The sequence below is a fragment of the Taudactylus pleione genome, unplaced genomic scaffold, assembly GCF_031769625.1.
Source record: "Taudactylus pleione unplaced genomic scaffold, aTauple2 ptg000434l, whole genome shotgun sequence".
In the NCBI taxonomy this organism is placed as follows: Eukaryota; Metazoa; Chordata; class Amphibia; order Anura; family Myobatrachidae; genus Taudactylus; species Taudactylus pleione.
Genome location: NW_028284836.1, coordinates 3,399,864 through 3,425,102, shown reverse-complemented (window position 1 = coordinate 3,425,102; position 25,239 = coordinate 3,399,864). Strand labels below are relative to the sequence as shown.

At 45.6% G+C, this 25,239-nt stretch overlaps 1 protein-coding gene across 3 annotated transcripts in view; it reads left to right on the top strand.

Moving 5' to 3' along the window:
* FZD3 (frizzled class receptor 3) overlaps positions 1-25,239 on the top strand; it is a 75,236-nt gene that overhangs the window by 29,292 nt on the left and 20,705 nt on the right. For all 3 annotated transcript variants that reach the window (XM_088447556.1, XM_088447555.1, XM_088447557.1), the window contains 2 exons: positions 10,068-10,264; positions 13,283-14,300. In XM_088447556.1, the coding sequence (XP_088303682.1) occupies positions 10,068-10,264; positions 13,283-14,300 (1,215 nt within the window). The remainder of the gene's footprint in view (positions 1-10,067; positions 10,265-13,282; positions 14,301-25,239) is intronic.

The following is a 25,239-nucleotide window of genomic DNA, read 5'->3' as shown; positions in this document are numbered from 1 at the left end:
GGATTTAAATAGCCGCAGCAGGTGTTTTTTCCCGACATTGAAGAAGTGTTGCAGAAGAGCACTTAGGTTATTTTTTTCGTTTTTTTAAGTGGTTCCCATCAAATTTGGGGTACATGAAAATGGGTACTAGCATATTTTGATGTCCCTAAAGTAAGTTTTTAAAAATTCTGCATTTGTGCACCTGCCGCTATAATTGTATTCTAGAAAACACCTGCCGCATACTTGCACAATAGCCCTGAACCTATTTCCCTATTCTTAAACTATTTTTTCCCATTTTTTTTTTTTTCACCCCAATTTTTAAATTCATTTTTTGGGGTGTCCCTATTTTTTTTCAAACTTTTTTTGACACAGTTCTTTTTTAAATGTCATACCCAGGGGTGCAGGCTATTTTTTTTTTTAAGCCTGCACCCCTAAACCCCAATTCTGCACTTTTTTTCGACACCTATTCAATGGTGAAAAGTTATCCCCATTTTTTTATCAAAGACTTTTCAAAACTGCGCTAAGTCTTTGAAATTGAACACGGTGTAAAAGTAAAACCTGCGATAATGACGTCATACCTCCAATATTAACGCAAAAACGATTTTATCGCTCCCATATTGAATACCCCTGTAAGTGTAAAAAACTTGGTAAACTTTATCCTGTTCCATTTCAGAGGATATAGGTCTACACTAGACGGGTGGTTACAGTATCATATGGACGCTTTTTGTTTTCATCTTTGGCATAATAAAATAAGAGACAATCCTTTGCTTGGAATACAAAGTATACCCTGTGGGCTATGTACATAATTAGGATGGTTTACATGGCATTGGTTACCCAGCAGTTATGTCACATAACATTTATATGGTTTAAATGTGAGGTGTCCGATCTTACTTTTCCAGAAATAACTTTTTACTGTTACCCACTTATTCTCTGCAAGTTGAATGCCGGTTCGAAGCTTTGATAAGGACCTGATTGTCCCCTGAAGGCTGAGGGCCTATTCAGCCATTTTTATGGGCATATTTATCAATTATCAGGTTTTAGACCCAATAATTGTAATTTCTTATCGCCGCAATAGGATATTAAAGACTGGCCAAATGTACAGGTTGAATCTCCCATATCCGAAATGTCCAGGACCATTTCGAATTTTGGATTATTTTGGTTTTTGGAATACCTGAGATCTGGGTCCGGTGGGTGTCATGAGAGGCCCAGCTTGTGTTGCGGGTGTCACGATGGGGTCTGGTTGGTGCTGCAATGGGATCTGATGGGTGCTGCGGGTGTCGTGGGGGGGGCCCAGCTGGTGCTGCGTGGGAGAGGTCCGCCTTGTGGACCACGCCTACACCACACTAGTCATTGGCCATTGATACTAGTGACGGTCACATCATGACATCACAGCTGCCATGAAATTTTCCGATGTTGGGAATATTTTTAGTTTTTAGAATTATGGATATGGGAGAATCAACCTGTATTAATATACACCCTCAGGGACAGGAGCCTGTCCCGTTCTGAGTGTAGTGACCACAGCAATGGTCTCTTCACACCACTTTCTGGACTCCTGCACATGCACAATCTACCGGCATCCATTGCCGGGGAGGGTTTTTGCAAAAAGTTACCCATAGGCCACCATAGGATAATACCATCTTGTGCATATGACGGCACAGCCCCCATGGATATCGGCGGTATCTGCTGCAGTCCCACCATTTAGGGGATAGATAAAGTGGAGAGAGCTAAAGTATCAACCAATCAGCTTCTAAGGCTGGGTACACATTAAAACGCTGTCAAACGATATCGGCACGATTTGCCGTATCTGAATGACAAATTGTGCATATTGTCTAATATGTAGGCACAATTGCGCGCTCCTGCAGATCACATACGAGATTGTTTGATTGACCATGCTGCACAGTCTAATCAAGCGATATTGTGTGTGCGGCTGTGCATTTTAATGAAGGACGGAATGAGGTATTGTTCCATCGTTCATTAAATCGTCTAGTGTGTACGGCCAATCTGTGATGATCCGGGATGAATGGAAGTCACCCCGACCATCTGCACGATTGGACGTCATTCTAATGGGTACTCAACCCAACTGTCATTTTAAAATCTGTGTTTGAAAAGTGGCAGTTAGAAGTTCTCTCTCTCTAAGGTTTGATACATCTCCCCCCATAGACCCTGACGGCGTAGGGTTCTCTCCTTCTGAAGACTAATGGAGCTTATCTCCCCTTGTTGCTCTCCAGTTACTGAGAACAATATCCGACACAAGCGCTAGCCCCATCATCCTGTATATGGTTCCATACATGTTTCTGTATTGCACTGCACCCTGCTGTACATCTCTGCACTTCTCTAATACCAGTGCCCGTTTATAGTGCAATGTGCTGTGCCGCAGAGCCTCCTTCCTCTTACTTGTAGCATATTAGGGAATTTTATCTTCATGATGAATCTGTCGTGTATTTCGTTGGACATTTCTCCGATTTGCTATCTGCATCTCCTCTTGCCTATTGCTGGCAGCCAGAACCTGGATAATGTGTTCGCCTTAAATCTTCCTGTCTGTGTTGCTTTTCTGCAAACAACAATAGATTTAACCTTAAGTGCCACGAATGAAACGTGCATAGAATTTGGGGGCAGATGGATTCCACCAGCAAACCCCCCCCCCCCCCTCCACCCTCCCAACTTTCTCTGTGTGAGTCAGTGGTTCTCCCACGCCCTGTGTCCGAGGTCACTGACTGCTCGTATACCTGAACAGTTCTCCCCCCTCCCGAATCCTGGTCCCCGGGTCCACAATCATCAATCAAGCACTTCTTGGTAAAGCCCCTTAGCCAAAATATCCATTGCTGGCAGGCTTTCAAGCCATCGTTCTGACACTTTCTATAACAATGTATGGCGGTTATCATTGTTACCAGCATAGTACTAATATTATTATTATTATGTTTAATAATGTGGATGCAATGCAGATATTTACGAAGTTGAGCGATTAACAGGCGCGGCCGCATTTGTCTGGTTCGCACCGCGCACGTGTCAAGGTACCTTTTGCGATTCCTCTCGCAGTGAGGGATTAATCGCAAAGTGACTGACATTCAGGGATCATTTAGGAGCATTAGTAGGCATGGGGGGCGACAGAAACGCAGGCGTGTTGTAACCATTTTCAGGGGCCTGTATCTGCCTACAGCTGCGATCCCTTACGCAGAAAATATGGCGTCAGTGTCACAGTTGCCTCGGCCATCCTGCGCTGCGTATTTGCGCAGAGCTGCTTTGATCTGCGAAGCTGCCGGCAGGTGTCTCGGTACATTTCCAGGCAGCTGTAGAGTAGTCATATTTTCGGTCAGAAGCTGCGTACGGAATCGCAGCTGCGATTTGCATTAGCGCCCACATACTGTAAGAATTGGGCCCAGAGATGGGTCTTATTTTTACTGATCACTGCTTTTTTTTTTTTCTTACTTACTACTAGTAATGTTATTTTCCCTCCCTTACCACCAATGGGTAAAGTTACTGACATTTGGTTACCCTGCAAGTATCTGATTTGTACCTATGGGGACCTGCAATGTCAGTAAATAATCCCCAGTGACTATGAGGGACAGCAAATGACCAGTGTCTGCCTGTATATGCAGCTATCTGAGATGTTCCCAGGGAACCGGTGTGTAATCCCGGCGGTTGAATAGTCGCCGGATCAAATACCGACGGTGGAAGACCATCGGTTCAAAATCCCGACTGGGGATGGTAAGCACCCTAACCCTCCCTTAGTGGTGCCTAACCCTACTAACCTCCCCCCCCTAGTGCCTAACCTTAACCTCCCCTTCCCGCACCTTGAACCTAACCCTCCTGGGGGGGGGGGTGCCTAACCCTAAACCCACCCCCCCCTTGTGGCTACAACCTAAGACACCCTGCTTACCTTCGTTCGGTATGGCGGGTGTCGGGATTTCAGTGTGGGGCTAATGATAGCCGTCGGGATTTCGACACCTATCTTTAGTCCCATGTTGAGCTTTCAGTGTCGGGATTCTGGCCGCTGGTAACCTGACTACATCCCATTCCCGGCATAGCCTGGCTATTGTTTATTTTTTTTCTCTGTCACCACCCACCTCTCTTTCTCCCCCTCCCACTGTCTCTCTCTTTCACTGTTCCCCCTCATTTTCTCTTGTACATCTCTGGCCATGGGGGAGGGATCAGCGGTCAGACCAACTGTCATTACATTCGAATGTGATGACATCATTTTTATCAGCAGTCGATTTTATTATATAGATTATCAGTGTGAAATACTAATGAGCCCTGTGGTTGGGGACGAGGCATATCATGATGCTGTTTTCGTCATTCCGCTCCTGCCCACTCAGTGCTCGCTGTAGTGGGAAGGGCTTGATGGCACAGTTTGCTCCATCGTGGCACTTTCCCGTCCTTTTTGCAGACAAGTAAAGAAATATGCCTGATTTTCATTGAGTCCGGGAGGTCTCGCCCTAATTTGGCAGTAGGCAACTATGTTGTAAGTTAATTGTGAGCCCTTAATAAAGTTTAGATTACCACCCTGGCTTGTTGTAAGTGTGCTTAGGGTACATTGCAGCGATATGGAGACGTGTTATTGTGTCTCCCGTCTAAGCTATATTGGCATCTCCTGGCACCGGAGCCCGTGCACCTGATTCACAGTTTTTGGCTCAGAGACGTTATTTTGAAAGCTGATCTTCCCTTCTAATACCTGCACTTGTCCTGGTTAATAGCACAGGTTACCAAACCCCTTTACCACACCGCATGAAATATTCCCTCCAGCATCGCAGGTGTGTTCTTCCACACATCCCATATGTGATTATATCCTTCCTCACCCTAATGAACACTGGGGCGCAGTAAAATGTGCTGTATCCCATAGCAACCAGTCAGACAGGTTGTTCTCTTCTAAACTACACTGCTTAGATGAGAGTGGGACTTTGATTGCTATTGGTTATAGCACTTTGTTTGGGAGGGGGGGTGGGGTTATTTTGCAGTGTACACCCCTCAGTCTACATATACACAGTGAGGGCGCCCATTTTGGGCTGGACCAATATTCTAATGCAGCAGGAGGTATCTGTAGGAAATGGACACCTCCTTTCTGCATCTGCGATACCACCGCTGCGACCAAGGGTGCAGCCTTTGACCAGGCTGCGGAAACTGAAACTTACCACAGCCCGACCGGGTGCTGGTCACTTACAAAGCCAGGAAACCTGCATCCACCAGCGCGCACCCTGACCTCCTCTTTCCCTGAAAACGGGCACGTCGGAACAGTGGCCACGCCGGGCTTCTCTCCCCAAATGCTGCAGCATGCTAATCATGCTGCAGCTTGGGGGCGGTGGGGAGGGGGGCAGACCCCAAAACATCAGAGTTGTGCGCTAACCATCGGGTTAGCGAACATCTCTGGATCAGGCCTATAGTTCAGAGATGGTAGATCTCAGTGGGGAGATGTATTAATCAGTGTAAAGAGTGGGGAAGTTACCCATAGCAACCACTCAGCTCCTACCTATCATTTTATAGAGTGTACCTGATAAATGCTACCTCAGAGATGATTTGTTACTGAGGGCAACATCTCCTGCTTGATACATCATCCAATTTAGCATTGCAATTTGCACTATGCAGGGCAGAGATGCCCATTACCAGGCGTTGGGAGGAAACACAATTGCCACATGTCCCCACACTGCACTGATATTAACTAAGCACATCATGATAAAATAAGGCACGGCAGCCGGGAATGGGTATGTGATGCTGACTGTCAGGATGACTCCTGTCAGAATACTGTCAGCGGCATCCTGATGGTTGGGATCCCGAATTGGTCGGGTAAGTATACTTACCCTCCCCGTTAGTGCCTAAACCTAAGTCTCCCCCTTCGTGCCTAAACCTAACCGTCCCCTCTAGTGCCTAACCCTAACCTCCCCAGTGGTGCCTAACCCTCCCCCCTAGGTGTGCCTAACCCCCTCCCCCAAAACCTAACCCCGCAATGCTCCCCCCCTCCCCCCATGCAGCTATCGCTAGGGGCCCCTCTGGACTTACCTCGTTCGGGCTGGCATCCTTCGGGGTTCCGGCGTCGTGATTAAGATAGACGTCCGTATTTTGATGCGTATCTTAAGTCCCTTGTCGGGATTCCCCTGTCGGTATTGAGATGCCGCCGGTCTCATAACTACACCAGAAACCAGTGTCCGCCATACTGTGGCTGTTTTGCGCTTTATAAATGAGGCCCTGTAGAGTCCGTACTTGACTAGCGCATTAGAACCACTAGAAGTAGTATTCCTCACATCGTCCTTCTGGCATCTAGAACACGTCCCATGTTGAAAATTCAAGGAAGTAAATATCAATGATTTAAGCTTTTAGAGTGGTATTAGTGGTATTCAACGTGCGTCTCAGCAGCTGTGGAACTACATATACCAGAGTGTACTGCCACAGTTTTGCTATTAGGGCATGTGTAAAACTGTGGCAGGGCATGCTGGGATGTGTTGTTCCACAGCAGATGGAGGGCCACATGCTCTTGAAGGATTCATTAACTGTGGTTGTTGAGTGGCAGCGCAGCAGTATGGTTACAGGTATGTGTGTGTTTGATTGGCTGAGGCGGTATTCTTGGGATGTAAATCATGTCCTGGTAATGTCTTCCCTGTGTGGTCTGGAGAGAGGACATGTGGTCAGCTGGAGAGAGGACATGTGGTCAGCTGGAGAGAGGACATGTGGTCAGCTGGAGAGAGGACATGTGGTCAGCTGGAGAGAGGACATGTGGTCAGCTGGAGAGAGGACACTGCCAGGGGCCTAGTTATCCGGTGTGTATGCCAAATGCCGACCCACCAGTGAGGTCCTTAGCTTGTGATCTATGTAGGATGTCGTTCAGTCCAATCCACCGCCGTCTGCACATCACCCATCTTCCTGGGCTCAGTCTAGCTACAACCATGATGTTAGATACCAGATTCTCCATTCCGCCACCGGTACCGTTATTTGGCTTTCTCGCTGAACCATGAGAAGACAGGTGTGATTTTTATAGTGCGCACTCCTCAATCTACATACAGTGGGGGCAGCCATTTTGTGCTGGCCTAATTCCCATGAAAATACAACCTATCATTTATTCAGAGACCAGTGACCTCACAGCGCGCCTCAGTGATTATACCGGTTCCCCGTGAATACATAAATCTGCATTATACACTGTTTTAGTTGAGCATGCAAATTAAAAAGCCTACCTCAGTGGTGATTCTGGGAATGGGATTGTGTTACCGGCGGTTGTTTAGCCTGGCAGGACAGAATCCCGACAGCTCCCCCCCCTTAATTCTAACCTGCCTTTATGGGTGCCTAACCCCCCCCTCCCCTAGTGCCTTACCCTAACCTCCCTCCGTTAGTGCTAAAACTAACCTCCCCTCCTGCGCCCTAAACCTAACCTTCCCAGGGGGGGTGCCTAGCCCTAACAGCCCGCAGCTGAGCAGAACGGATGCCCGTACTTACCTCGATCGGGCCCGCCGTGCCACTACTTTCCGGCGTGGGGATTATATCGGCCGTCTGTATCTTGACGCCTGTCATAACTCCTTAGCTGGCGTTGGGATTGTGTCATATAACTACATCCCATGATCCTGGTTCATAATGACTTAATAGGTTACATGGTGGTCACTGAGACGGGGAAAGTCTGTCACTGAAACATAAATGTCCGAATGGGCTCTTTACAGTGTTCTACCTTGAATTATTGATCACGACATCCCTTTTACAATCCATTTCAGCCAGGTCTCAGACACATAACGGACCTTTGTCAAATCAGTTCATGCTTTCCACCGCTATTAATGCAATAGTAACATTCATAAGATCCTGGTATCTTGGCTGTAAGGAATTTAACATGGTATCCTAATATTTGTCTGTATATGTACTGTACTATAAAACTGAATCTGTGCCACAGTGAGATAATGTTATTACTCAATGCTCCATGCAAAGTAGTTGGTAACACAGACTGTTACAGAACTTTCATTAGGATTATGCAACATTCTAGTCATGTGCTTCCAGTATCTATATTTTTTGTAAAGAGAAACTTAATAAAGCCCAGAAAACACAAGCATTAAAATTGGGCATTTACTGTGCTTCAGCAACACTTATTAATTACTACGAAGCCGGTGCTTAATAACCAACAGTGTAACGAGCTTTGTGTTCTGCAGTGTTAGGGGTAAATTTACTAAGATGGGAGTTCTATTAAGAAGTGATGTTGCCCATAGCAACCAATCGTATTCCAGGTATTATCTTCTAGAAAGTGCTAGATAAATGAGAAGTAGAATCTGATTGGTTGCTATGGGCAACATCACCTCTTAATAGAACTCCCGTCTTAGTAAATTTACCCCTTAGAGTCCACAGTGCCTGCAGTGTTCCCAGCGCTAAAGTAAAACATGGAATTCTATAGGAGCCGTGTCACTGTATAAAGTACAGAGGGCGGTATTTATCAACGAGTTTTATTATTCACAGAGAGAGATAAAACTCGTTGCGTATGATAAATGGTGCTCCAGCCAATCAGCTCCCGACTGTCATTTTTCAAGCAGATGACAGTTGGGAGCTGATTGGCTGGAGTACCATTGTCACTCGTTGTGAATGATAAAACTCGTTGATTAATGAGGCCCATAATACACTATGCTGTACTATTCTTTCTGCTTCACCGAGCCTACGTGTACGTTTTCTTTTTATGTTACTGTACCATGCTTCATCCCATATGTTCCTTTTTTGACTCTGCTCTCCCCTCAATTTTAACCTGTTGCACAGCTCCCATGCCTTGTGTATTACAAATCCCTGCCATCTTACTCGCCTTTACCTGCGGTGGGCTCTGAGGAGAGGATGAGGTCAGCATATTGATCGCATCCCCTCGTATAAATGGCGACCTATAAATGTCGACATGTTCACTGTGTAAATGTCAACAAGTGAAATGCCGACAGTTTGCAAAATGCTGACATTAGGGTTAGGCGTAGGAATAGGGACATACTTAGCCGCCGCAAACGCGGTTTAGCAACCTTAGCTACAACCTGCAACATAAGCCACAGCCGGTGACATTAGCTGCAACCCCCAAACACATTAATCGCAGCTGTCTAGATAGGGATAGGATGAGAGTTAGGGTAACGCGCCTCCGCATTCACCGAAACAGCCGCACCGCCGATTGTAGACATTTTCAGCATGCCAACATTTCATCAGTGTCATTATGCTCAATTGTCAACATTATGACCGTGCCGGCATCATCATGTTGACAAGAATGTCGACTTTCTAACCGGCAAAGTATATAGAAACCCTGAGGCGGTCATATAACACACTAAGGACGGGATGTACTAAGCATCGCTAGCGTGATACGGTACATCCTACACTACTGCGTTATGTACCTAGAATATGACAAAAGACCGCTCTCCCGATAAGAGAGATCCTTTGTGATGGCTCCGGACAGAGGGACTTCAAGGGGGAGCATCCTGAAAAGAAGCCCATAGGGCCACCTGAAGGCGCCGTTACCCAATGCGGTGTTTTGTACATAGGGAAATTCTGGTAAACCCCCCCGAAAACTTAATTTTGGGGGATTTTACAGCGTTTTCCCTGTTAATACGTCCCGTCCTATACATGAGAACACCACGTTAAAGCCCAGTTACACCCCTTTAGTCGTAAATGTAGATGCAATAAAACTGTTCACTATTCTGCATTACCCGTACCTGCATGTGCTCAGTTCTGCAACGTGCACAGTGCAAAAACACGCAAGACGCTTTCCCCCAACAGGCGAAAATTCAGCAATGCCACAAGCCCCTTTAAGCATATTTGGAGCACACATGTTCTAGCAACGCAGCACTGGACCACTTTCATAATAATAACCATTGGGCAAAATAAACGAGACGCATTTATGTGCGCGTTTACAGCTCGAGCAGTTACCACCTAGCTTGTCTCACGATGACATAAAAGAAAATGACATTATTCAAGGCTAATTAAGCCATCCAAAAACATGCTAATGAATTATTCACACATGTGCTCCTGTGTCTGGCTTCACCCGGAGGTTTCAGATTTCATGGCTACTGTTAACAAACCTCGTTGTGATTTGGGCTATTAATTAACTAATTCTGTACATTACGGTGGTGCTGTATGTGTACACTGGCTCATCCGCTATGCATTGTTTTGTGTTTCAGCCCTTCCACCCTATGGTGAATTTGGAGTGCTCCAAAGACTTCAGGCCTTTCCTGTGTGCCCTGTACGCTCCCGTCTGCACCGAGTATGGGCGGGTCACGCTCCCGTGCCGCAGGTTGTGCCAGCGGGCCTACAATGAATGTTATAAGCTCATGGATATGTTTGGCGTGGCGTGGCCTGAAGAAATGGAATGTAGCAGGTAAAGTATTTCTTGTGGTGGTTATTTATTTTGTTTTTTAGCCCAAGTAACAGACCCTTAAGTGCTGCTCCTATGAAAGTGTTCTTGTCGCCTACCCAAGGTGTAAGCAGTCAACTTGTGAACGGCAGTGATCTCATATAAATGCAGACTATTGGTTCACTAGAAACCAGCAATTTCACTGTGGCGGCCATTTTGTAGGCTGAATAAGTTTACATAGCATTGCAACCTGTTAGTTCACTAGAACCTAGTGTCTTCACTTGAGCAGTATTTATGCGAGATGAACCAATGTATACAAGAATGCAGACTATTGGTTCACTAGAAACCAGAATTTTCACTAAGGCGGCCATTTTGTGAGCTGAGGCAATACCCATAAGAAGGAAGCTATTGGTTCACTAGAAACCAGCGTCTTCACTGAGGCAGCCATTGTGTGACTTAAACATAAGGAACGTATGGATTTGCTCTGAACCCGTGAAATGACTGAGGCATGGGGTATAAAACACCTTATCTGTCAGTGATGTTGCTTGAAAATTGATAACCTGCATTCTCACCAGTATCGGTTAAGCCAACAATATGCCCCTGTTTGAAGGGAACGGTACATTTTACAGGAGCCGTAGCACATCTCACATAAGCATCATGATTTAGATCTGGAAATGCTCTGGGACTAATGTACTTTTATGGTCAGGACTGGGAGGCTGAGGTGGAGACAGCTGAGAGACTGTCTGTTTCTATAAATTAAACTACAGGGGAAAGGTCATGACAGGAACAATCTCTGTTTTCTGATTCAGAAACTGAATAGCTTAGTGGTAGAATATAATTTTTTTTGGTTTGGAGAGAACCCGCATCAATACATATAAATTCATGAAGTCCAAATAAATGTCCGTGGCCGTACTTCAGGGTCCCATTCTGTTAGATTGTCAGGATTACACAACACCCACACACCAAGCAATTGCCTAGTGAGAATTCTTTGTCTACGAGAAATGTTTTTGGAATTTCAGTTATTTTTTGACACTCAAAAATGCAGCCACCGGAACACACAGTATAAATAATAATATAAAACTTATAAACACCACATAATTCCCGATTCTGAGTCCGAGTGTTCTGCCGATATCTACGCAAACGGACAATGTTTTGTCTTGTGCGCACGTGTGTGAGTCACGCTCCCGGGCCGCAGGTTGTGCCAGCGGACCTACAATGAATTTTATAAGCTCATGGATATGTTTGGCGTAGCGTGGGCTGTGGAAACGCGTGCGTCCTGAGTCACAGTACAGATTTGGACGCACGGTAGCAGAAATGTAAGGGGAGTACCTGGATGGTGACTGTTAGGTAATAGGGGGGTGGTTAAAAAAACGCACAGTTTTTTGCGTCTTATGGGGGTGTTGCCGGCACATCGCTGAAAACTGTTGTGCCGTTCACGTTGCAGGTCATGCACGGAGGGTGAAACTGTCCCTGCCATATAGCTGGTGCACGTTTCTATGGCGAGACTAATGGTGACGTAGTAGGACGCACCACACATTAATTCAGCGTCTACAGACGCTGACAGCGGGCGTCTCAGTCCAGGATGCACAATAGCAGAAGAACATTACGCGACTGAGGCAGAACACACATCTGTGTCCGGCTCAGTCAGCCCAATTCCAATTTAAAAGTGCGTCTGATTGCGGAGCGTATTTTGTATGTTTCGCATGGCATGTGTTCCGGGAACATGCGGGTAATGCGGAGACATACACATTCCGATTGCATCTACGCTTGCGGCTGCAGAGGCGGACTTTGGTGCTATTGGGTCCTTGTAATGTCGACAAAGTTCACTAAGGTGTTGCAAGTCGATGCTGACGACTTATATCAAACAATACGTACCCAGACTGCAAGATGCGTACAGACTACAAGATTCGCATAGCACTGCATACACGCAAATACATGCATTAATTTCCTAGCGCACAATACGGAAGAGCTTCCGGGCAACCCCCACGTCAGGCCCAATCTTTCTAACTGATCACTGTTCGGTTTTTATTTTCTTTGATTTATTTTGATTTTACTAGGTCTGAAATAGGATACCACCTGTTATTCCAGGCTTCCCGCTGTCACAAAACTAACTGCTTGTGGAAGGGGGGTTGTAGCGTGCCAGTAAACCAGGGTGGGTGTGTCCCGCTGTAAATTGGGGCACAGGAGGTCAGGGAATCCTGTAGAGTAACCGTGGTAAATCACAGCAAACATGGCTGACTATTTCTAAACACAACCCTCTTATAAATCATCTTGTATTTGTTTGAAGGTTCCCATATTGTGGCAGAACAGGATATGTTTGACATTGTATTCACTGTAGTTATAGTATATCTGTAGGCGACTTCATTTCACCTGCGGTTCTCCATTACAGGCTGATTTGCCCCAGGCAGGGTTTCCAGTAGACTTACAGACAGCCAGTCTGGAGTGCATAGAAAAGATGCTTCCCCCATAAAGACAGCTTTCTCACAAGCATCTCTTGAACTTTTCCTGCACATGTAGGTGGTGATGTAGCGTTGCATGCCAGACCGTTTTGTGGATGGACCTTGTGGCTTCCAGCACTGAGCATTTTTATAGTCTTTGTAGCAGAATGGCGTTCCTTATTGCCCACGGTCACTAGTGATTGCTACCATGCACCAGAGATGATGAGCACACTGGGTGGGCTAATGAATTGTCATGGGGGTCTTCCACAATTTTGCAATGGAGTACTAAGACACCCATATCACCAGAAGTTTGTTTAGGGCCTGAAAAACCACCCCCTAATTTATGAGGAACCTATCTCACTTATAGGAACCTACCCCAACTTATACGGTTGAGATCATGGCAGGTTTCTAGGTTCAGCTGTTACATAGTTAAAGTTAATTGACTTTGTGACAAAGGATATGGTAAGAATAGTGTAATAACTCAAATTATGGACCTCGCAGGTCCTCTTCTATTCTCTAGTTCAGGAAAAACAGATACGTGCTGCCCGCGAAGCTGGATAAGTCTTCTTACTAACAACGTAATGCTTTTTTTGTTGTGTTGTAGATTCCCAGATTGTGACGAACCTTACCCCCGGATGGTGGACATCAGCGTCTCCCGGGAGCCCACAGATGACACCCCTCTATCAGTGCAAAGAGACTACGGCTTCTGGTGCCCCCGGGAGCTAAAAATCGACCCCGACTTGGGTTACTCTTTCCTTGGAGTGCGTGACTGTTCTCCACCCTGCCCACACATGTACTTCCGAAGGGAAGAGCTCTCCTTCGCTCGATACTTCATTGGAGTAATATCTATCGTTTGCCTCTCCGCCACGTTGTTCACTTTTTTGACCTTCCTGATCGACGTCACCAGGTTTCGCTACCCGGAGAGGCCCATCATATTCTACGCCGTCTGCTACATGATGGTGTCGTTGATCTTCTTCATCGGGTTCCTCCTGGAGGATCGCGTGGCATGCAACGCTTCCAGTCCTGGCCAGTACAAGGCCTCCAGTGTGACCCAAGGATCTCACAACAAGGCCTGCACCATGCTCTTCATGGTCCTCTACTTCTTCACCATGGCTGGTAGCGTTTGGTGGGTCATCCTTACCATCACTTGGTTCTTGGCAGCTGTCCCAAAATGGGGGAGCGAAGCCATTGAGAAGAAAGCACTGTTATTTCATGCCAGCGCTTGGGGCATCCCAGGCACTCTTACCATAATCTTGCTCGCCATGAACAAAATTGAAGGGGACAACATTAGCGGAGTGTGTTTTGTGGGCTTGTATGATGTCCACGCATTGAGATACTTCGTCCTGGCTCCTCTCTGCCTAAACGTTGTGGTCGGTGTATCCCTCCTCTTGGCCGGGATTATCTCCTTGAACCGAGTGCGGATAGAAATCCCATTGGAGAAGGAAAACCAGGACAAACTGGTGAAGTTTATGATCCGCATTGGCGTGTTTAGCGTCTTGTACCTTGTGCCCCTGTTGGTCGTGATTGGCTGCTATTTCTACGAGCAGGCTTACCGAGGGGTGTGGGAGACCACATGGATCCAAGAACGTTGTAGAGAATATCACATCCCCTGCCCGTTCCAGGTAAGGATGGATACATTGTTGCATTATTAGTAACTAACCATCATTAATTGACTTGCTTTTTCAGGGCATTAAGTGCTAGATCTATGGTTTTGGTAAATATATTGGCCCCTGGCAGTATAGGGTTAAGAGTCACCAAGGTATACGATGGACCAATCCTGTCTCCTAGCCTTAATCAATTTGGCTTTTGTTTCTCAGGTTATTCATAATAATTTTCCCCAAAATGATTTACTATGATGCATTTACTTCTTCAGCCTTTATGGTATTTTAGGTTGTGCTGTAGTCAACCAATGAGACGTTTGATTGCATTAACTAGACCAGGATCCGGTCTATAGATCTACAGTAAAAAGGTTGACAATGTCTATGTTAGACAAAAGGTTGATACACTAAAGGTCGGCATGCAAGAAGGTCGACATGGACAAAATGTCGACACAAAAATGGTCGACACTTTTTATTTTTTTTTCTTTAAATTGTTTTTTTTCTCTTTTTTAGGGTCGGGCACTTATCGGAGAGTTAGGGTTAAGCACCAGGAGGGAGGGTTAGGCACTTACCAGAGCATTATGGTTAGGGACTTACCCTGACAGTTAGGGTTAGGCACCAGGAGGGAGGGTTAGGCACTTACCAGAGCATTATGGTTAGGCACTTACCCCGACAGTTAGGGTTAAGCACCAGGAGGGAGGGTTAGGGTTAGGCACTTACCAGAGCATTATGGTTAGGGACTTACCCTGACAGTTAGGGTTAGGCACCAGGAGCGACGGTTAGGCACTTAACGAAGGGTTAGGCACTTACCATAGGGTTATGGTTAGGCACTTACCCCGACAGTTAGGGTTAGGCACTTACCATAGGGTTAGGGTTAGGCACTTACACCCCGACAGTTAGGGTTAGGCACTTACCAGAGGGTTAGGGTTAGGCACTTACACCCCGACAGTTAGGGTTAGGCACCAGGAGGGAGGGTTAGGCACTAGAAGGGACGGTTAGGGTCAGGCCCCTGGAGGGAGGGTTAGCTTTAGGCACTTACCCTGACGGTTAGGGTCAGGCACCAGGAGGGAGGGTTATGGTTAGGCGCCAAGGTTAGGGTGAATATTAGGGTTAGAAAAAAAAAAAATGTATTGATCTTTTGACCATGTCGACCATTTGTACTTGTCGACTTTCTTACATGTAGATCTTTATTGTGTCGACCCTTTGTCCCTGTCGACCTATTAACTCTAACATCTGGTGTCTATCTAGACATTGTCGACCTTTTTACTGTAGATCTTTCAATCCACACCCAACTAGACCATAGAAAGAAAATCGTGCTCTCAGGCTTATTCCCATTTCCATGATATATCTTTGTTCTTGTATAATAAAACGTACAGTTAGATTCCGTAGGTGTCTGCTCCAGTTCATGGTTTGTAGGCTGTATGCACGGAATAGTCTACACCGTATTCGCATCACATTTCTTACACTCTTGGGGCCACGTCTGTGTACACAACCAGTATCGGCGACAAACCTGTGGAACTCTCGCGTCCCTCAGACAGACCATCTCCGTGCATCTGAATAGCCGCCTCCCAACGCCTAATACGTTTCTGATACCGAGGGTCTGAATCACAATTGCGCCTGTGTGTGCGTACACGGTGTAATACATGCGTCCTATGTGTTTTCAGGGATATTAGCGCAGTAGCAAAAAATTGATCAACTCTGTGAACATTTCAGCCCCTTAATGTCAGGACACAGTAAGTCCGCCAGTGTATAGAACCGTAAAATAACCTGTATTAGGCCGGGCACGCTCGTCATGTGGAGCAGGGCAGGAATTGGGGAGATGTTTCCTGTGACCGGTCACTGCTGCACGCTCTGCGTTTAAGTCACCCAGCACCGGGCTCAGCAAATAAACCTGCTAAAGGAAATACAGTTAATGCAGAACAATAAAGGAGTGTATTGTATTTCTGCCAGTATCTTTATTACCCCAGCAGTGTTTGCTGAGAACGCTAATAGAACTGGCCTCTTACAGTCTTACTGTATACTGTTTTTGTAATAATAAGATTATAAAACTTTTTTTCGTGTCATTGTTGGTTTTAGTCCCCGACAAGATTGGGCAACGATGTGGTTTAGCGTCATACATTATTCTATCTAGCATTATCCTAAATTTCATAAATAAGCACCACCTACAAGTCCCAGTATGCAGGGACTTGCAGTGGTTGTAGGGAATGGGTATGATATACCGCCCGACAGGAGCAGAGTTAGAAGCAGCAGAAGCCCGACAGCGCTGGAAATCCCGATCGTGGATAGGTGAGTATACACTAACCTAACCTAATCCCCCTAACCCTAACCCTCCTTAGGGGTGCCTAACCCTAACTTCCCCCCCCCCAAGTGCCTAACCCTAATCCCCCCTCTAAGTGCCTAACCCTAACCACCCCCTTCCCCGCTGCCTAACCCTAAGTCCCCCCCGGGGGTGCCTAACCCTCCCTCCCCTTAGCCTAACCCTCCCGGGGGGTGCCTAACCCTAAGTCCCCCCCGGGAGCCCTAACCCTCCCCCCCCCCCCCCCCCCGCGGCTGTCCGCTCGCGGCGCCCGGCATCACTACGATCGTGATGCTGGGCGCCGGTCTCCCGGCGTCAGGGAAATGCGCGGGATATGACAGTCGGGAAGCCGGCTGCCGGTATTTAGGCAGTCGGCTTCCCGATTGCTTCCCGGTTGTAGAACTTGTTGGGACTTTTAGTTCCACAACCACAGGAGAGCCATAGTTTGCCTACTTCTGGGTTACAGTAGATATAGATCAATAGTGGACAGAGTGGAACTTGCTAACTAAGGGCCTGATTCCGATTCGCACGTAATTCCGAGAATGCTAGCGCATATTGAGATTCTTAGCAAACTGAGCATACGTCGCTGCCTAAATAATAATAATAACAATGTTATTATATAGCCGATTGCTCACAATAGGACTCAAAGTACTTTACGTTTGCCTTTAAAAAACACAAGATACAACATAAGAAATGTATAATTTTGGTTGTATATTAGACTTCGGTGCGGTTGCATAGACGCGTCCATCTCCGAATACTGGCGGATTTTTGCATAGGACTTCCGAACGCAGAAAGCAGCCAGCATTGCGACCATATTACACGGCCTCGTTGTCTCTTACTTACGATATAGCGGCTGTTTTTAACCTGGCGGTCACTTCATAATATTTGTCATAATGGCGGCTAAGAATTAGGGGTCTAATTAGTACCAACCAACCACCTCCTAACTGTCAAACTTAGTCTATTTACTAAGCCTTGGATGGAGATTGTAAGTGAGCAGAGATAAAGCACCAGCCAGTCAGCTCCTAACTGCCATGTCACAGGCTGTGTTGTTTAAAAAATTACAGTTGGGAGCTGGTTGGTTGGTACATTATTTCCGTTCATTTTATTTCAATCCGAGGTTTAGAAAGTTGACCCCACAGCCTGTGATGTGGCAGTTAGGAGCTGGTTGGTTGGTACATTATCTCCATTCACTTTATCTCCATCCAAGGCTTAGTAAATAGACCCCTTATTTTGTTCCAAACTAGTGTGTATTGTCAGCTAAAACCTGTTTTTTAATCGTATTTAAGATTTTAGATTACTTCTATAGTTTTTATTATAATATGCTCCTCCGTAATGCAATAAACACATTAATATTAGATTACTCGATCACTTCAGTATTAAATCATTACTGTGTTCAGTATGAGTTGTCGTCGGTTAAAATGTAATGTCGGCCGCACAGCGCAGATGTGGTAGTTATGGAATTTAAAGCATATTAACGACTGTGTCAGCATTATAGCTTTCAACATGGCCGTAAAGCTTGCTAAAATGCTTCAAATCACATTACTGCCGCGTGTCGGCATTGTGAGGTCGGCATTACACTGACTACATTTTGACTATCGACTGTTTAACTACCTCCCAGTTCTGCAGCTACTTTAATCACCTGGGCTATGACTGAAAGGGGTTAAATACCCTCTGGTATAGAGGCTGGGATGAGACTCCGGGCATCAGACCGTGAATGGATTCTGACCTGTGCGCACCTCCAGCTCAGAGCCAGCTGTACAGAAGATGGAGGAGGCTGCTTTCATCTCTCTAAACAAACCTCATTCAGCTGCCAGGTGAAAACCCCGCTGTATTGTTAGAGCTTACACATTAACTTGTGCTGCAGGCTGAGGGCATCTCTATCAGGGCCGTAGGGAAGATACAGGTCTGAGGAGAGTACATTATCTCTGTCGGCACGTCACCCTGGCAGGTCCATCCTGCATACAGTGAGGACAGATGAGCCTATGGGGTCTAGTTACTAAGCAGTGTTAGAAGACAGAGTGAAAAGTGATAAAGTGCCAGCCAATCAGCTCCCAACTGTCATTTTTCAAACACAACATGTGAGATGGTAGTTAGGAGCTGATGGGCTGGTACCTTATCACTTTTCACTCTGTCTCCCAACACTGCTTAGTAAATAGACCCGTCTCCTTATTCCTGCATTTGTGCAGGCGTGTTCAGGGTTACAGGCCGACACGGGAAGTTCACACCAGAGAGAGTAAACGTCCGCAGCTAGGGAAGCCTAATGTTACTGAAAGAGTGGTGATTGCAAGAACCAAGCAGTCAGATGTGTAACAGAATATAAGTATAATGGGAATGTGCCGTCTACACTATAGCGATGGATCAGATGCTCTTTTATTCATCTTCCATTTACCCCTGATCTGGCTGCCACTCCGGGATGAGGAAGGGCGGCCTAGAACTTTGACCCGATAACCTGCAGCCTAAGGCTCGTATTCAATTTGAGGTGAAAAGTCAGTTTCCGCGATACTTTTTCGCTGATGACGTCATTTTCTCCTGTTTTGACTTTCCGCCGTATTCAATTTGGAAGACTTTTCGCCTAGGAGGAAAGTCAATGCAATGTAATAGGCGGAAAAGTTTCGCCTATGAATAGCAGGTGGAGAAAAGTGCAGAATTGGGGTTTTGGGGTGCAACGTTGCGGGAACTCCCGTTCAGCCTTCAGACAGTCCCCCAAAAGGTAAACTGCGTCAACATTTAAAAAAAAAAAAAAAAAACTTAAGGACACCCCAAAAAATCACTTTGCATTTGGGGGTGAAAAAAAAAATGTTGGGGGACAATGATAAAAACTAGTGAACTTGACTCTGGGGGGGCCCCAAGTATGCCCCAGGTGGGTTTTTTTTCAATGCAGGGGCTTGCGGCAGGTGGATTTTTCATGTTTTTTTAAACTTAACTTTAGCAACTTAAAAATATGCTGACCCCCATTTTCAAGTACCCCAAATTTGCTGGGATAAGTTATTTTCTGAAAAAAAACCTCCTGAATACTATTCTGCACCACGTATAGAAAAACGCTATTTAGCAGCTATTGAGCCCGTTTAAAAACCCCAAATACCTTCAGCAAGAAAAATCGGGGGTACCATAGCTAACCCCCATGTCAGAGCATCTTTTGGGGGGTGTCAGGCTGATTACCCCAAATCTCACTGTACTTTCCACCTGTTTCGCCAGGTCCCAATCTCGGCTACTTTCAAACTGAATATGGGGATACGCGGGCACGCGCGCGATACTTTTCCGCCTGCAAAACAGGCGAAGTAGGCGAAAAGTCCGGGAGGAGGAAAAGTATTCCGGGCCGCTCAAATTGAATACGGCTCTAAGGACCTCATTCAGAGTCGGTCGTTGCGGCCGCATGGTCGTACGGGAAAAGGGGCCGGTTATGCAAATGATGCACTCGCATGTTGCGTCCCTAAGATCGGATCGGTAGCTGGCCGACCAAGGGGAGGAAGCGGCCAGAAGACAAAAAGATACACCCCCTTCTCGTACGCATTATACGTCATCTCCGGGCATATAAGGATTAATCGAGACCATCGGGAACCATCGGAACTGGTCGTAGAGCTTAAGGCTGACCATACCCTCTCTTAAGCTCTATGATCATGTCAGTGTAAAAACCTCCCATGTCGCGTGTGCCATGACACTACTTTGTTAATTATGCACTCCCATAAAACGCCGTTCGCATAATGAGGCACGCCTGCGTTCGGATCTCCACTCCCCCGTTTTCAAGCACCTTCCCCTGTTGCCACCCACAAACGCCTCAATCTGTCACTCAAACTACCGACCTGGCTGTGTTCAAGGAGAGAGAAATTTCTGATCGTAGCGGCTAGTTTGCGCACGCGCATTGCGAACTTTACGCATGCGCTGTATAGCGAACATCGGTGGTGTACGAACGTGCGGCCGCTATGACCGACTCTGAATGAGGTCCTAAGTGTCAATCATATCTCCTATACATTTATCTTACCTGATATCATCGTCTAGTGTCAGACAAATCCATCCATATCACGTGACTGACCTAACAGGGGCTCTGCATTATTACAAGGTGTAATTCCTTTGGTATCCTTTTTTGTTTGTAGATCATAAGTAAATGTACAAGCCCTGACAACTACCTTGTAAAGTGAATTGTGACAGATTTATATCCTCCTTCCAGCGGATCTATTACTTCCTCACAAGCCTGATGTTCCAGATATGTTCTGTGTTATTGTGCGCTCTCCATACTACCCCACATTTACTGTATGTAGGCACTGGCTGCGCCTCACTGATCCTCTCCTTGCTGCTCCGAGCCCTGATGTAGTGGATGGGGGTGCAACAAATTCTGCTACTTCAGTAATACAGCCCCAAGGAGTTCCCCCTAGGAGGGCGCAGGTGTAAGTTCTGCCATGTAATTGCATTTGGGGCAATGTGATTCGGCCAGACACAAGGGTTCTGCCCCTATTTGGTGATAATGACGGTTGGGAGACTGAAGGGTCATTAGGATGAAATACCTAATTATTATTACTCAGGACTGCTGGATAAATAACTATTGCTAATGACATCCTGATACCAGAAGGGGCTTCCTGCGTAATGTCATCCCAGCACACTCTCCGTTGTTCTGTCACAGAAGGCCTGGGCAGGAACATTTCATCTTTGTTTTATTTTTTGCTGGGAGATATGAAGGATAAAATACAGAACAAAAGAGCGTGATTCAGAGATGGACGCGGCTGCGTCTTTTGGCGGTCACCTGTTTGCGGCTTTATGCAAATACCGCTACAGAGCGCTCCCCTGGTGTACATCCGTGCGTCCGAATGTGCAAGCACTGAGACTCCCACTGTCGGCGTCCGCAGACGCTATAATACCGGGTTTGGGGAATTTTCGTGCACGCGCAATGGCAGAAGAACGTTCATCGACGTGAACACGTGCATTGCCTGAGGCGCTGAACCAGGCCCTAAGTCCTTACAGGGCCGTAGACTAGCGAATTGTAGGCATAGGTTTTTATTAGCGCACATTAAACATGGTAACCGCACCCGTATGTCCAGGCTATAAAGTGATTGGATGTTATAGTGACAGATTTCCTGTGGCTGAGTGACATTGAAAACTGAGGTGATATCGTCCGTACGGTACCAGAGAAAGTATATTTATATTTGACATTTACGGGTAGAGTAACTTCTATCCTCTTTATTGCCTTGTCCGGTTTACAGAGGAGCTGGATAGCCTCCAACGTTCCTTCCTGAGAGAGCCATGCCAGCCCTCAGCGGGTGTAAGTGAGGATTCCTGTAGGGATCACATCCCTAATCCTCGCACCATAATTCTTGCCCGACGCTGTGCGCTCTATTGCAGTCATGTTCCCACAGAGCGGTCTCTGAATAAACTCTGCCCTCTCATCGAGGTCTCACAAATCTGCCAGCTCCCCACACCAGTTGTCATAGCGAGGGACATTAAATGAAGTATGGAAGAAAGGAAATAAAGAGGAAGGTTCCTGTGACAACCTATCAGACTGTAACTAATGTTTGTAGCTTAGGTGGGTAAATGAAAGCAAGGGTTGGATTGGTTGCCATAGTCCATATAAGCTTTGCACAAACTTTTTTTTTTTAAGATGTCGCTCAGTGTTTTCAGACAACACCCCTGTCCTCATTGTTCTAATAACAAAAACCATAAGCACGGGGATCGCATTAGCAAAATTGGTACGAAATGTAATATTTACTGTAGGCATAGCAGGGGCCGTAGTCCTGTAATGCTTATTACCACTCTTTCTGTAATACTAGTAACATTATTCCTGTGTCTCTCTTGCTTTAGTATATTTATTACCAGTTTTTTAAATAGCGCACACATATTCCACAGCGCTTTACAGAGCATATATATGTAATTCACAGTACCCTGCCCCCAGCAGAGCTTACGATCTGAATTCCCTATCTCATGCTCACACACACGGGTTAACTGTTTGTCAGACGCCAGCTAACCTATCAGTATGTTTTTAGAGTGTAGAAGGAAACTGTAGCACCTGGAAGGAACTCTCAAACACAGGGAGAACATACAAACTCCACACTATATAGTGCCTTGGTCTGGAATCCGGAATTTAACTCCTGCTGTGGCAGTAATGCTAACTACTACGCCAGTCGCTCTGCCCATTAGATAAATAGCAGGCCGCTCATGACACACAACCCATGACTTTGATAAAACTTTTTGTGTCATATACAGTGCATCCGGAAAGTATTCACAGCCCTTCACTTTTCCACATTTTGTTATGTTACAGCCTTATTCCAAAATTGAATAAATTCATTTTTGTTCTCAAAATTCTACACACAAAACCCCATAATGACGTGTAAAAAGTTTTTTTGAGATTTTTGCTAATTTAATAAAAAAAAAAAATCTTAAGAAATCCCATGTACATAAGTATTCACAGCCTTGTTGATGCATCTTTTGTTTCTCATGGTCTGAGAGTGCTTCAGTTGCATTTTGGCAAACACCATGTGCTTTTTACTAAGGAGTGGCTTCCGTCTGGTCACTCTACCATACAGGCCTGATTGGTGGATTGCTGCAGAGATGGTTGTCCTTCTGGAAGGTTCTCCTCTCTCCACAGAGGAATGTTGTAGCTCTGACAAAGTGACCATCGGGTTCTTGGCCACCTCCCTGACTAGGGCCCTTCTCCCCCGATCGCTCAGTTTTGACGGACGGCCAACCCTAGGAAGAGTCCTGTGGTTCCGAACTTCTTACATTTACGGATGATGGAGGCCACTGTGCTCATTGGGACCTTCAAAGCAGCAGATATTTTTCTGTACCCTTCCCCAGGTTTGTGCCTCAAGACAATCTTGTCTCGGAGGTCTACAAGACAATTCCTTGGACTTCATGCTTGGTTTGTGCTCTGACATGCACTGTGAAGTGTGGGACCTTATATAGACAGGTGTATGCCTTTCAAAATCATGTCCAAACAACTGAATTTACCACAGGTAGACTCCAATTAAGCTGTAGGAACATCTCAAGGATGATCAGTGGAAACAGGATGCACCTGAGCTCAATTTTGAGCTTCATGACAAAGGCTGAATACTTATGTACATGTGATTTCTTAGTTTTTTTTTGTTTTGTTTTTTAAATAAAATTAGCAAAAATCTCAAAAAAACTTTTGACACATTGTCATTATGGGGTATTGTGTGTAGAATTTGGAGGACAAAAATGAATTTATTCCATTTTGGAATAAGGCTGTAACGTAACAAAATGTGGAAAAAGTGAAGCGCTGTGAATACTTTCCGGATGCACTGTAGTGTTTTGTTTTGATAATTCTATGATGTCATAGTGACATCACCACAGCATTTCAGACTACGAGATCACATGGGAAAGTGCAGGTGAGACCTGGATGATGTTCTGCTATTCTTCTCAAGAATAATAATAACAAAATTAACAAGTAGAAGAATTAAAAATCAAATCAATAAAAACAAATGATAAAATCCATATAATAAAATCAAGGGCTGCTAAAAAAAAATTATATCACATTTGTGCACATATCGGACCTAAAAACAACTTCCACCCATTTTGGGGGTGACTGCCTGTGGGCTCATACCGACGAGCACAAGCTGTATTACAGATTGGTGTTGCTGCATAGCAGTGTATACTCTGGTGTAAATTGTATATATTCAGAGTACTAACACTCTCCAGGATTTTTGTCCCACTAATCGCCAGTAATCATAAACCAATTACCCCCTATGTAAATAAATTTCTCCTGCAACTAGAACGGACCACATATTATTCCAGGAATGTCACTACAACACGGAGAAAGCTTCTGGCAGATGGAATAAATCTAATAGCAGAGAGAAACCATGTGCTATAACCTATAGCAACCTGATATCCACTGTTCTGCTGGAAATTTGGTATCTGGTTGCCGTGGGTTACAGTAAATACCGGTAGTTACTGTTTGCACCATATTATTAGATGTACCCCATAAAAATAGGGTACACTACTTTTCCAGCTTTGCTACAATTTGATGGGTTGTTGAATAGTGATTTGTTAGGAAGTCAGTAAATGAGTTGTGTAAACAGAAGGCATGGGTTATTAACTACAAAAATGCAGTAACCCACTGCGACCAATCAGAAATAAGCAGATGGTTGACACAGTAAAATGACACAATGAAAGCAGATATTTCATTGGTTGCTGCGGCTTAATGCACATTTCCATTGACCCTAGTAAACCCAGCCTAATGAACTTTGACTGTGCACACTAGACGGGTTATTTATGCTCGGCAACTATTGTTCCAAGCAAAATGGCAACGGATTTGGGTGTAATTAGCAGATCGGTGTTAAATAAGAACATGTCCCTAATCCAGCAGGTCCCGCGACGCCTTCAGTCTGGTCTGAGCATTAGGTGAGCTTTCTGTAGCTGAAGGGAGGCAGAGAGGAGCCGTGTCCAGGCCTTTAGCAGTGGCAGAAGAGCTTGCACTCGCAATGTACAATAGAGGCAGCTCTGGAGGTCTCGCCATTACGCTTGCTTAGAACATGACAACCAGCTGCTGATGCATTTAAGCCCATTTAGGCATCCCATTATAATGTATGCCATGAAATCTAACGGGGAAAGCAAATGACAGCCTTACCGGATATTCGGCATCATTAATAACTGCGTGTCATCGCTTCGGCTTTTACAGAAAAGAACATCCCTGTTAAACCCATTACAAGGGGTCTTAGCTTAGTG